At 51.4% G+C, this 13,158-nt stretch overlaps 1 protein-coding gene across 1 annotated transcript in view; it reads right to left on the reverse strand.

Annotated features, from left to right (window-relative positions):
* Positions 1-347: 347 nt before the first annotated feature.
* The window catches only part of LOC121046223, a 28,349-nt gene continuing 15,538 nt past the window's right edge, over positions 348-13,158 (reverse strand). The window contains exons 3-4 of the mRNA XM_040500223.1: positions 3,904-4,310; positions 348-571 (exon numbers count right to left, since the gene is read on the reverse strand). Of these exons, the coding sequence (XP_040356157.1) occupies positions 348-571; positions 3,904-4,310 (631 nt within the window). The remainder of the gene's footprint in view (positions 572-3,903; positions 4,311-13,158) is intronic.

Genomic DNA, 13,158 nt, shown 5'->3' on the forward strand with positions numbered 1-13,158 from the left:
TACTCAATAAAAGGCCCATAAACTTGGCCATCGAATGCTGATCGAATAAATTCTTCTTAAGGACCGCTCACACCGCAATCGTGTCCAGTCAGTAGGCCGTAACCAATGCATTGTAGCTCGGCGGGCTGCTTCGCCCTATAGCACGATATGTTCACTCAGTTGAGGTTCATCAATACCCACGCAAAGCCTCAGCGCTGACTTTGATTGACGCCATGACGCACGCCTCCTGCATTCAATGCCAAGTGCGATGACGTCATTGCCTAACTAAGCTGCTTATGTTGGCTTGATTTAGACGTCCTGGCGTCCTGACACCCGGCGCTGAGACCTCGTGCAGGAAAGGCGACCCCCTACCAGGGGTCGCCGAGGGGCGGCGCTTTCGGGCAGCGTCCGGCGCCTGGGAAGGCATCGGCGCAGACGGCGTTCACAAGACGCAGCAGGGTGGCGTTGAAGCGCAGCGCCGTGTAGTCCAGCACCGACGGCTGCAGGACGCAGTGGAAGCCGCCGTACTCGCAGATGCGGTAGTGGTGCAGCAGGGCGTCGCTCTCGGGCACGTTGTACGTCGTCTTTGGTCCTGCAAGTACCGCCGTTTACTTGGGAGGCACCCATCCTCGGTTGACTCGTGCTATCATCTTTGTAACACTCATTTATCGGTAGAATGGTCACCAAACGTCTAGGAAACACGGGAATTTTGTGTTTTCTTGTGGCAGCTCTATCCTGGAGAAAGGTGAAGCTAGGAAACACGTAGCAGTTCGGCACGGTTGTTGTGTTCTATATGCCTGGCGTTCGAGTGTTCTATATGCCTGGCGAGCACTGTACATTCAGTAATGTCCTATGAGGTTTCACATGATATGCCAACTACTACACGTACGGCGGTATAGAAAGCCCCATTTAGGTCATTTTGTTCGTCGTCGAAGCTCTCCGTCGTCTCCTTTCAGAACACTCGAGTGAATCCCTGTAGTTTAGTTTTGAGACGTGATATACATAAAAGAGGAATCCAACGCAATACTTAGAAAGTAGCTTATCCGTCTAAAATTGTTCTAACTATCAATGGCCACCGTACGGCAATATCATGAGCCTGAGAAAGTACCTTTCTGCCTTATCAACCTATCGCTCTCTTCCTCTCACTCTTAGCTCCTCATCGTTTTGGTGGTTTCTACCAATCTCGAAGCTGTGTTTCAGGAAGAAGCGTACGTTCTCATAGGGGGATTGAAGAGGCAGTACACCTAAAAGCCGTATTTGACTGCTTTGTACACTGGGCATGCTCAGACCGAGCTCAAAGTGATACATGAACTCAACTCTGTTAGGTCACGCCGCGGTGGTGGCGCGTCGGGCGCACTTCCAGTTTGGGGGTGTGGGCGGAAGTCACCGTGCGGAAGGTGCATTCCTGCGCTGTTTTTGAAGGAATGAGACATGAAACCTGTCTTCTTGACATAATTCCGCGACTGGGGCTGTACCAAACGAGTCGGGAAAAGTTTGAAGCTCAGATTTCATGTTTTCTGCCCGCTCGGTTCGTCCAAGAACGTGGGTAGGTACCGTGAAAAGAGAAAACCAGACGCCGTAAGACCACGATTGCTTGTGCGGGAAGCACTTTGGGTTGAATTCAGGGATACTCGCGGTCGTCAGATTTTTTAGAGCGCAGCTCTTAGGCGCCTGTCTCCGGGTTGAGCGGCGTCGGCGTAACCGCGCGCGTTGCATTATAGGATGTCACAGATTCCCCGCGATATTCAGCGAGGAAACTGAAACGGTGTTGAGATCACGTGATGTCAATTTCTCCACTAAATTTAGTCGGAAAACTTAACCCGCTAAATTTAGTGGGGAGACTTATTCTGCTAAACTTAGAGGGAACATCTTTTCGCTAAATCTAGTGGGAAAATTTCCCCGCTAGTTTTAGCAGGCAAATTTAGCGAAATTTAGCAAATTTTTGCGGGTTTGAATTCCCCCTAAATTTCGGGGGAATATTTCCCGCTAGATTTAGCTGGAAAATTTTCGCTAAATTTTGCAAAAATTTCTTGCTCAACGGGAGGCGAGGGGGAGGGGAGGAAGGGAGAGAACGGAGGGGGAGGAGATGCCTACCCTCCCCTCCGTGCCCTCCCCTCCTCCTCCTCAAGAGCTGCACTCTAATCACATTAGACAGAATAGTAAACGTCTTTCGTTTTTGTTTGTTTGTTTTGTTTCGTTACAACTTGAACGCGGGAAAATCCCCAAGTTGTCCTGACCACTGGCAGACTACGTTCAGTGCTACCTGAAGTTCAAACAGCCGCCTGATCGTTTTAACTGTCGTCTACACTTTCAAACTTGTCTGCTTGTTGTCGTCTCTTCGTTCAGACGACAACGGCCTGTAGACCAAACGTTGACCCGGTAATTGCGATAAATAATTGCAGGCCTAAAAAAACTGACAAGTTTGAAGGTTGCTTGGGGTAAGTATGCTCGGTGTAAACAGTGCATGCAAGGACATGTTTATCATTGTTTTCAGTGGCCATCTCCGAGTTCTTATGCCTGATTTACTTTGTTCGATTATGGTTGCGATTTTCTGTGTCGACGTCGAGCATCGCAGCTAGCCTCCCCGCGTTTGCAGCCCGAAATACGTTGCGACTGACAATGGCGAGCAGATTCTCATGATTGGGTTAGCGTCCATTCTGCGGCGTCGTTCCCGCAAAGGAATCGCCACACGTCACATTGGGGAATTGTAGTAGACCGTTTCCGCAGCCCGCTAACCACCCGGATAGCGCTCCGTAATCCGCCACAAGACCTTGAGCTATGCAGAGAAGGCTGGCGGCGCGCATGCGCAGCTGCGGCGTTTTCTTCAGGGATACCGTAGCGGAGGAGGAAAGCGGTCTACTACAATCCCCTATTATTTACGCGAAGTTTTGCGGTGTAACGAGCCTCGTTAACTTCGCTCCGGCCACTAAATTAGCCAGACATTGCTAGGAAGACGTATAATCAACAATTCCAACGCGAAAAAGAGCACAGGGTCTCACACGGACAACGTGGCACTCCAGTGCTTTGTCTATGCGGGACGCGGCGCGTCTTGCCCACATTCCATCGCGCATGCGCGGCGCCGGTGGAGTGCCGCTAGGGGCGCTCCGGTTTGTTTGTAAACATGTGCTGGTGCATAGGCTGCCGTGAAAGGCAATCTTGATGGTGTGCATTACATGTTGCCAAAAGTACCGTGGAAGCTCCCAGTCAGCACGCACTCACCTTCAGTAAACTCAGCAATGACCGCTTGCCGACTACCTTTATAATCTAGAAAAAGATTGGCCACTACAGGTAATGTCCCTTGACAACAAAAAGCGTCGTTAAAATAAGATCTGAATTTTCTGACACTGTCTTTTTCTATCGGCAAGAGCGACAGGACATGGGGCTGTCGCTCTGCCGAAGACACTCAGAAAAAAAGGTATATTTTTCTACCCCTTATCCCACATACGATACCCCAAACGTTCAGTTCGACGTTCAGCGCATTGACGTCGAAAAGACGGCCTCAACCTTTACAAGGGGCTTGATGACGGTGAGATACACACCATTAAACAGCTAAAATATGGATCAAAAATTACAGGAAAAAAACAAGTTAGCAGTAGGGACAAGAAAACCTCGATTACTTTTTTTGTATTCACTAACACGTAGAGCAGCTATTTTAATTAGTTGTACCGCTCGGCTATCAAGCCGCTCGTGAAAGTTGTACCTGCGGTCCCACGTCAGCGCGCTGTACGTCCAACTTCAGTTTCCGTGTGCATTATATGGGACAAGGAGTGTAAGGATATATCCTTTTTTGAGAGTAAACCATGGGTCATTCTTGAAGAAAAAATACCGAAGACCGTTCGCGTCAGCATCACTCAACCCAAGGACGAGGCGGAGCGCGCCAATCCATGTTTCACTTCGCCGAGAGTCGAGGATGGAGCGTCTCACCGTCAAACCTCCAGATGCGGTGATTGCCCACCTCGATGGCGCTCATCGGGTCCACGATATACTTGGACCTCATGCCGGGCAAAAAGATCCTCCAGCTGCGCCTGGTCTTGTACTGGGTGAGCAGGTACGGCAGCTGCCGGGGCGACGCCTCTTCGGGCAGCGCGCCGTACGCACGGGTGTCATTGTTCCAGTACAGGTAGAAAAAGGCGTTGCGCACCACCAGCGCCTTTGCCCCGGTGTTTTTCAGGCGAATCTTGGCCACCAAGTCGGCCAGGGAGTCTTCCCCACGAGGCACCACGAACTCGTCAAGGTCCAGGTTAAGGACATGGTCGAAGTGGTGCTGGCAGCGGTACACGCAGTCGTTGAGGGATGCGAAGATGCCCTCGGTCCGAATCTCCTTTTGTGACCTGGGACCAGTGTAAATAATAGGGTTTTCCCGCCTTTCTCCACTCTGCACCCCTGCTGATTCGAGTAGAAGCGTGCGGTGCATTTTTGAATCGCAAACATGACTCCTTAAAAATGCAGATGAAAAAAAAAAAAACTTGAGAAAAGTATTTTATTTTACAGCCTATTTGGGCGAAAAGATCCATCTTAGCATTTTTGTTTATAAATTGTACAAAGGCCTACGATTGTTTAAATCGGACATTACTATTAAAACCCTTGATAGCTGAGAAATTAAGGGTCAAGCAAACATATTGCTATAATCCTAATGGGATCATCATAAGCTCGTCTATCTACACGTATATTTGTCATCAGTAAGGTAAAAAGTTTCCTGTGAACCTCGGGGAAATATTTTTGGGCTTTTGCTTTCTAATATTTATTTTACTGATATTATTACCAAATATCCACTAGCTAAATGTGTTATATACGGCGATGACACTAACGTCTTCTCCCTGCTTCTTATGGCAGCTCCCGGTGTTGTGCTGGAGTAGAGTAACTAAATGCCGGAGCCAGGGTATGTACTTACTTTTCCTTTCTTGTCCCGCACATCACTGGTAGAGAACGAATCACATGCACTAATTTTGACTGCAAGGCTTGCAGGGAAGCAGCCTTGCATAGCTCTGGGTTTGGGCAGCATACTTTTCGCTCTGTGTTCGCGAAACATCAACTTTAGTCTAAGTCCTGAGGACCAGGAAACTTCCGGTATTCTCAGACATTCTGTGTGCAACTTGTGAAAACCCACGTGTTTTCCGTATCTCTCTGTAGGCATAGCTCAGGCAGATCGTGGGGCGCCGTCATTACGGGGCGCGTCTTGTATGCGAGACGATGCCGTACTCCCCTGAGAACGGCTCTCTTTCGCCCTCTCGGGTAACACGCCACCAGTACACCCTTCAGGCCCACTCGTACTTGGACGCGACCGCCCCTCCTGGGGACAGGCCTACTTCCGACAACACCGGCGCGTCCATTCCCCCAGGCTATATAAGGCGGCCAAAAACATTGGCCAAGGGACTGTCGTCGCGGGAGAGCCTTGCTCCACGGAGCTCTCTTGGCGGATTCACTGAGAATGTCTTCTCTTAATAGATTTTTGCTAAGAAGCTCGCAAGTTACGCACAGCGTAAGAAGTTCTCGAATCGGTATTCTCGAACGCATCCATAAGTGAAAGAAGGAAAACGCCGCAAAAACAAAAACTTCCATTGTCCCGCAATTCCCCATCACTGCGAGAACGGGCTGTTTCTATGGCGATAGCGCCTTCGGCAGCACGAACTGCTAATGGCAGATCTTGGCGCGTTTCTGAGCAAGTGGATTTGGACCAAAACAAACATAGGCAGCGGTCATGCCAGCATCATTTATTTAAGTGGTTCTCAAATGGGGTTCCGCGACACCATTTTTGGGGTCCGCGACGCCCTCGTGTCAACCCTCAACCACCTTCCGCTTCTCAATTCTTCAAAAATTCATGTTTTGTTTATGTTGGCTAGGTGGCACAACCTACCTCCCGTTATAAAGGGTACAGCGGTTACCATATTTCTTTCTATCCATCATTTTACTTGATGCTTCTTATTATTACTGTCTCTAATAGTACAGGATCCCTTTTTCACACTACAATTAGTGGTCTTACTTTATACTCCCCCCCCCCCCCCTTCTCTCTTGCCCTTCCTCCGCTAACGTGGGGTCCCCCGTCACTTTGGCAGGTCCCCAAGGGGTTCTCTAAACATCAGTGTTTGAGAACCACTGGTTTATTTGATCATCGTGTCCGTGTAGTGAGATATCGGCTCTCACTGATTTAAACAAACCCGAATGCCAAGCTTATCGGGGACGGGATGGCTGATATAACCGCCTTAGTAGACTTCTACAAACTCGATCGCTGCGGCGTGAACAGCAGTGTCGTAATTGGTAAAGGGGACACGCCTGGGAACAAATTGCTAACGCATTGTTCGTGGTTCCAGGGATTTGGGAAGTAGTCGACGTTTTTTGTACCTCAAACGTGCCAGCAAGAGCCGTCTGTTCACGCTGGGGATCGGTGCGTGTTCCATCGAAGCGCTGGAAACACGCTGTTGGGCTGCGTGTTTCTACCCACTTCGTGATTAGTCTTTTACATTACAGTCGCTTCTACCGACTGCGAGGACAATACACAATCAAAACTCGAAGGTGACGTGACTTTCATCAGGGATGCCGTTGACCTACATCGCGTAGCTCTCGAGACATGCTCTAGCTCGCCCCGTGTTGATGTTGTGACCACTTACGTCAAGTCGGGATAAATAACAAAAAAAACGTACTCAAAGAGTCAAGTGTACGATACCAAATAATGGCCAAGGTAAAGGCAATTCCCACGGCATTTTTTAAATTATTTTCGTCGAACAAAACAGCAGATCGAATCAACGGGAGTGTCACTGCGACGAGAACGTGGGCGACCACCGCCTAACGAGGACGAGGAGGAAACAAGAGGGCAATCTCGCGGAAACGGTCAACTTTAAAGGTATGCATACAGAAGGTATTTTTAAGGTATTCATACGGAAACGGTACACTTTAAAAGAAGGGGCGGAGGGACGGAGGGGGGAGGGGGGGGGGAGGTTCCCGTGGGCATCTTTATTCAACAGGGTTGCCGCGGAATCGGCCCTGCATAGTGTAATATAAGGGTACGTAAAGAGTGGCCACTAAAGCCCTATCGCGGCACAGCTGTTAGGATTCCCAAAAGCCTCTAGTTGGTGCAGTTTTGCCTAAATTTACGTACATTCGTCATAATTGTTCCATTAGAAATACTTTTAATTTAATTTGCGTAAATCTAAAATGATTAGTAGCTTGGAGCGTTTAAAAAAAACATATTACAACGATTGCGACTGGCATTGTGGCAAGACGAACGACTTGGCTGCAGCCATAACAGTAGTCAAGGTGGCGGAGAGTAGGGAGGGTGGGATGTGGCGCGGCGCGTTGCTCTCACAGTGCGTATCTCTCGACGTCTCTTCTTTGTGGCGATGGCGAGACGGTTAAAGCGCAAACACGTAGGGCGTGTTTCAAGTATCTCTTAGGAGTCAGCTGCGACGCCGAAAAGCTCTTTCCTGTTTCCCATAAACTGAAGGAAGCTGACGCTACAAACACGAATGTGTTGTCTGGAACGGCGCTTTCACTTCACAAGCGTGCCTGCATTACAGGTTCGTGTAAACGTTTGAAGCGTAGAGTTCGCTCTCGTCTCTCTTTCGTTGCTCGCACTTACGGTAAAATAGAGTACATATTTTACGGACGCCTGAAGAAGTCTTTTTGTTACAGTTGTCTTGGTGATCACAATAAATATTTCTGCATTACTCGATTCGCTTGCTCGGTTGTCCCCCTCTTCTCTCTGTTGAGTGCAGCGGTTTTAAGTTTCTATTGCATATTGTGCCTGAACTGCTCAGAAAATTTTAATTGATACGTTCATTTAAGCAATTGATTGGTACCTGAATTTACAATTCTAGTTAGCCATAGCAGACTAGGTGGCGCAAGCTGCCGCCTGATACAGACGGAATCAATTATATCAGTTATCCACCCATTCAGATAACAGCAATTCATGTCTCTAGCCATGGAGTGAATGGAAGCGCCTAAAAAGCGAGACGAACTTCACAGCAGCCGCTAGGTGCGCTGACTGTCACGTGAGCCACTGGGGCCTATGGGAGTGGCCACCCCTTTACGTTACGCTACACTATTACTCTATGGGTCGGGAGCAGACGGTCCTGACCAGGCCGGGCAAGTCAAATGACATGCTAGGCCTAGCCTGTAGACGGGCACGACCATGGCGTCAGAGACTTGGTTCTGCTTTCGGCGAGGTCGCACAAAACACCACTCACACCGATGATTATCCGCGAGGCACTCGTCTGGCTCATGTTCCTGACGCAAGCTAGCACCGAATGGAAACTGCCGCTGGCATAAAGCCGAAGCCCCAGCAGGACTTGCACAGTCAGCAAACGAGTTGTCGGGCGGTGAAGCATTGGGGCCAGCACATCAGAGCGCTTTCAACGGTAGGCCTCGGCAACCGACAGTATCTCTAAAAGCTATGATCTACGGTTGTTCCCAGTCTCCGACTGGTGCTGAGTTCACGCTACTGCCTTACGCTTGTTTTGACGTCGCGCTGTTCTTCAACCACGAACGGGACGTAGGTAGCCATTCTACACGAGTAGTCGCGAAAAAGTTCGTGAGAAGAATTGGACGCCTCTCGTCGGAGTTTCTCTTATCTTACGCTAAATTTGTGAACATTTTGCTTCGAGAATACCGAGAAGTTCACATCTTTTGCGAAAGTTACATTTGCGAACTGTTTTGCCGTAAGATAGTTATGAAAATTTGACCTCTGACCTTTTTGGGGGCTCTGCCCCTTTCCGAGAATCTGCATATAACGGCAGCACGAAGTCCGACTCGTGAGCCTGTCAATAAACCATTTGCAGTATTCCCAAGCGCCCCGGCCCCCACTCAAGGAATCATGGGAACGGTGTTCCTTCAGCTTGGAAAGAGAAATTTATTTACAAGTTGGGACAACGGTACACGAAATTGACCCCCCGGGAGCGATATAAAAATGTGCAGTTCTTATCTGGACATGGGGCGGCAAGAAAGGATCACATACACATAGAAAATAAATAACAAGTAGACTAGAAGGGCTCCAGCCGCTACACTCGGGAAGGGTGCGTGAAAACCTAATTAATCAAGGCACCACTGAACTTGTAGCACCACTCTGCGGCCTGCAACGCCAATGAAGTCCGCATGCCACCTCCGGAGAAACTTCTCCTCCCCAAGGGCAAAAAGTGCGTCCCCGAGGTGGGAGAGGAGCAGTGTCCGGAGCCGTCGCAGCAACGGGAACATCAGACCGAGTCGGTGCTCGCGGCCCACAGCAATGTTTCTCTGTTGCCACAAGACGTAGCAGGTGGCGGCAAACACCATACTCGCACTCCGGTGTCTAGCGTAGAAATGTCTGCTCAGTGGCAGCGCAAAAATGCGACTCACAAAAGTCCAAAACGTTTTAGCTACATCGCACTCAAACACCGCGTGGATGTTGGTTTCAACCTGCCCACAGTTGACACACAAATTGAAGTTAGCAACACCCCATTGTGCTAGACGGTCACGGGTAGGTAGAACGCCTCACCCAAGCCGTCAATGAAAGTCGGCGAGGCCGGGAGGAATGTCTGAGGAGAAAGCGCTGGTCCAGTTTGCAGTCCGACTTTGAACCCGGAGTAAAAGGGGCACCTCCTGCTCGCAGAGGGCATCACAAAGACGTGAGACAGGTACCTCACGGACGTCAGTCAGTCGTGGCCGTTTGTAACTGCTGGTAGACCTGAACTACCGTCGCGTAGAAAGACAGAGGGGACTCCGCCGTCGGGCACAAGTTCCCTAGCCCCCGAGGCACCAGGACGCGACGATGGGTGCTGAGCCAGTATAGCGTCAGGCTCTGGCCGGGATAGTCAGGGGCGTCTAGGATGTCCAGGACGTTCCGAAGGGCAAGTAAGCGGCTGAAGGTGACAAGGCAGGGGATATTCAGGCCCCCATCAGAGCGCGACATTCGAAGGGCCGGGTGAGCAACCAGCCCAGGGCGCCCTTCCCAGAGGAAGGCAAAAATCACGGAAATTATGCGCCGTACGACAGACGGAGGGGGGAGAGCGACCTGGTGAGGCGTACCAGACGGGCGCACAGCACAGCCTTCACGATATAGGGTCTATCGCGCTGAGGCAGGAAGAAACGCGAAGCCACTGCGGCCTTGTGCACGACGTTTGTCGCAATGCTGTTCCATGCCTCTGCCGACACACCAGAAAAGTCAAAGTGAACACCTAGGACCTTGACAACTCTTGTTATCATGATGCTACCCGGAAGTGGGTAGGCAAAACCACGAAAAAGAAAGGCTCTACTTTTGGACGTGTTGAGCCGGGTCCCTGAAAGGACAGCGTACTCTTCATACAGCAATAGGGCTGATATAAAACTCCCGATGTCCCGTACAAAAAGAGAGACGTCGTCCGCATATGCGCATACTTTGATGGATCCCGAGCCAGGAAGAGGGAAGCGAAGTACCGAGGGTTGGTCATGGATTCGTCAGAGAAGCGGGTCCAGGCAAAGGACGAAAAGTAAGGGTGATAAGGGACAGTCCTGGCGGGCCCCTCGCTCAACGGCAAAGCACGGGGTAATCTGGCCATTGACGACGACGTCCCTGACCAGATTTACATACAAAACTTCAAAGAGGCGCACGAAGTCTGGAGAGAATCCATACGTACAAAGGACCGAAAACAAAAAGCGGTGGTCCAGACGGTCGAATGCCTTCTCCTGGTCTAAAAAAATGAAAGCGCTGGAAAGGCCATGGGACTTTGTGAAGTGGAACATGTCACGCGTTGGCCTGAGGGACGAGAATATGCTCCGTCCAGGAACAGAGCAGGTCTGAAAAGGGCTTATAAGTTCTGGTAACACGTCACGAAGGCGGTGAGCAAGAATGATGGCCAACAGTTTGCAGTCTGCGTTGAGGAGAGTGACGGGCCGCCAGGCCTGCAGCGTGGAGGGGTCGCCAGTCTCCTTCGGTACGAGGACGATGCGGCCACGCCGAAAGGAGTCGGGAACGTTGCCGCCTCGAAGGAAAGCATTGAAAACGCCGACTAGTGCCGTGCCAACCTGGGGCCAAAACTTGTTGTAAAACTCTGCAGGCAGGCCGTCGACACCTGGCGCAGAACCCATCTTCATACCTCTGAGAGCCTCGTAAGCCTCGAATGCGCTGACAGGGCGGTAAAGAGTATCACGCAGGTCGGGCGGGACTTGAGGTAAGGAACCACAAAACTGTTGGACGAGGACATAGGATGTGTTCCGGGGGGAGTAATCGTCCATCCGAAACAAGGCTGCAAAGTGTTCGAAGAAAACTTTTACGATATCGGGCGGATGGGACGACTGGAATCCATCTGGTGTGGCGACAAATGGAACCCAGCCCGGCCGATCCCCGCGGCCCCGAGAAACGCGAAGGTAGCGGAGGACCTCAGGGTCTGACACGGGACGGCTGCCCCAGGGCTGCAATGCCGCGGTTCCTGAACTTTCTCTCAGAAGGCGAGAGTACCTCGCCCGCAACAGGTTTAAGTACTCTGACATGGGGGGCGTGAAGGTACCACCGCGCTTAATGATCCGGATGCGTCGCAGGACCTCATTGAGCTTGTGAGAGAGTTGACGCCGGCTCCACTTGCCCTCTCGGACGCAAAGAGAACGCCAGAACACCTTCAAGCCGTCCCAACGAGCAGGATCTGGGCGCATGACACGTTGTGCCTCAGTGAGCCCTTGGCGGAGTGATTGAACCGATTCCCAATCCCGAAGAAGCCGCATGTCAAAACGCCAAAAAATGCAGCGAGGCTGTTCGCCCTCAGGAACGGACAAGGAAATCATGACAGGACGATGATCCGAGATGTACCCCGATGCAGAGGGGAACGAAAGGGTCTCACATCGAGTGAGACATGTAGCAAGCCAGGTTGGGATATACACCCGGTCTAAACGACTACTCTAGCCCGCACAAGACCACGTGGGCGCAAAAGAGGAGCCGTGCAACTCGCAACAAGCGTCTCGTAAGTCAAACTGTTTAACAAGGCGACAAAGCTCACGAGCATTCCAGTTGGCCCTACCCTGGCCTGGACCGCGAACATCGCGGTGAGCGTCCAACACACAGTTAAAATCCCCCAAAAGAAAGAAGGGGTGGGGCTCCAACAAATATGCGTCCAACTCTCGAAAGAAGCCAGTCGATAAAGACTAATCAATGTGTGGCCGCATACACATTCACCGCGCGCAAGCGATGCTGACCAAAAAAGAAATCAACTGCAATGACGCGACCAGCGGGATCAAAAATGCTTCGACATCCTTGACTGAGCGCTCGACTCAAGATAAGAACGCCGACGCCGCGACAGCGCGTGTATCCGAAAGAAGAAAAAAAATCAAACAAGGACGAAGCGATCACGAAAAGCTGTGCTGTCGCGTGCAGAAACAAAAATTAGTTTCTTGTAAAAAGACAAGGTCTGCACCAACCGAGCGCGCGAGGTGGACGACCTCACGCTGCTTATCGGTGTTTCTAAAGCCCTGGACATTCAGCGTGAGGACATGCAGAAGCATGGCCATAAAAATAAAATTCATTAAAAAAAAAACAACTTGAGCGAGCATGCCGCACTAAAAGACCAGAGAGTCGGAAAAGACCTCCAAGTCGGATGGCTTTGCGCGATCCAGGCGTTTCTTTGTCGAGGTTCCGAAGGCGTCAAACCCGCTGCTGGTGCTTGTGAGGCTGCGCTTCGTTTCAGGACGGTCGCAGCGCATGGCGTCGTCGACTTCAGATCTTGAGTCCAGAGACGCGTCGCTGTCCTGTAGTGGCACCAACGTGCTGGGGGATGCCGAAGCCGAAGGCAACGTAGCTGACGGGAGAGGGTTCCCTTGGCCCGGAGTGACGTCAGCGATCTCAGCTGTGTTGGGGCAGATGGTGAGGGTACTCGGGGTGGCGCCCTCGAAAATGGGGAGGTCTTGTCTGGCATCACCAGCCTGCAGAAAACGCGGGGCCGACGTTTCCGCGTGTGCAGGAAGCACATCGGTGGTCGAGGGCTCTGCCGCCGGTGAGGAAACTCCGGGGGCAGTGGGCAAGCAGGTGGTTGCGGAAGGCGGCTTAGCCTGCTCGGGGCGTCGGGAGCTTGGGTCGCAGGCGGCTCGGGGGTGCTGACCGGTGGCGGAAATCCACGGCGGGGATCTCTAGCAGCTGCCGAGTACGTCTTGCGCTGAACGCAGTTTGTGGTGGCGTGGGCGTGGCCGCAGTGTTGGCAGGGCGCAGCACATCCTTCTGTCGGGTGCCCGAAGACGCCGCACGCGTCACTG

Source organism: Ixodes scapularis, unplaced genomic scaffold (assembly GCF_016920785.2).
Source record: "Ixodes scapularis isolate PalLabHiFi unplaced genomic scaffold, ASM1692078v2 PGA_scaffold0__279_contigs__length_252992795, whole genome shotgun sequence".
NCBI classification, from domain to species: domain Eukaryota; kingdom Metazoa; phylum Arthropoda; class Arachnida; order Ixodida; family Ixodidae; genus Ixodes; species Ixodes scapularis.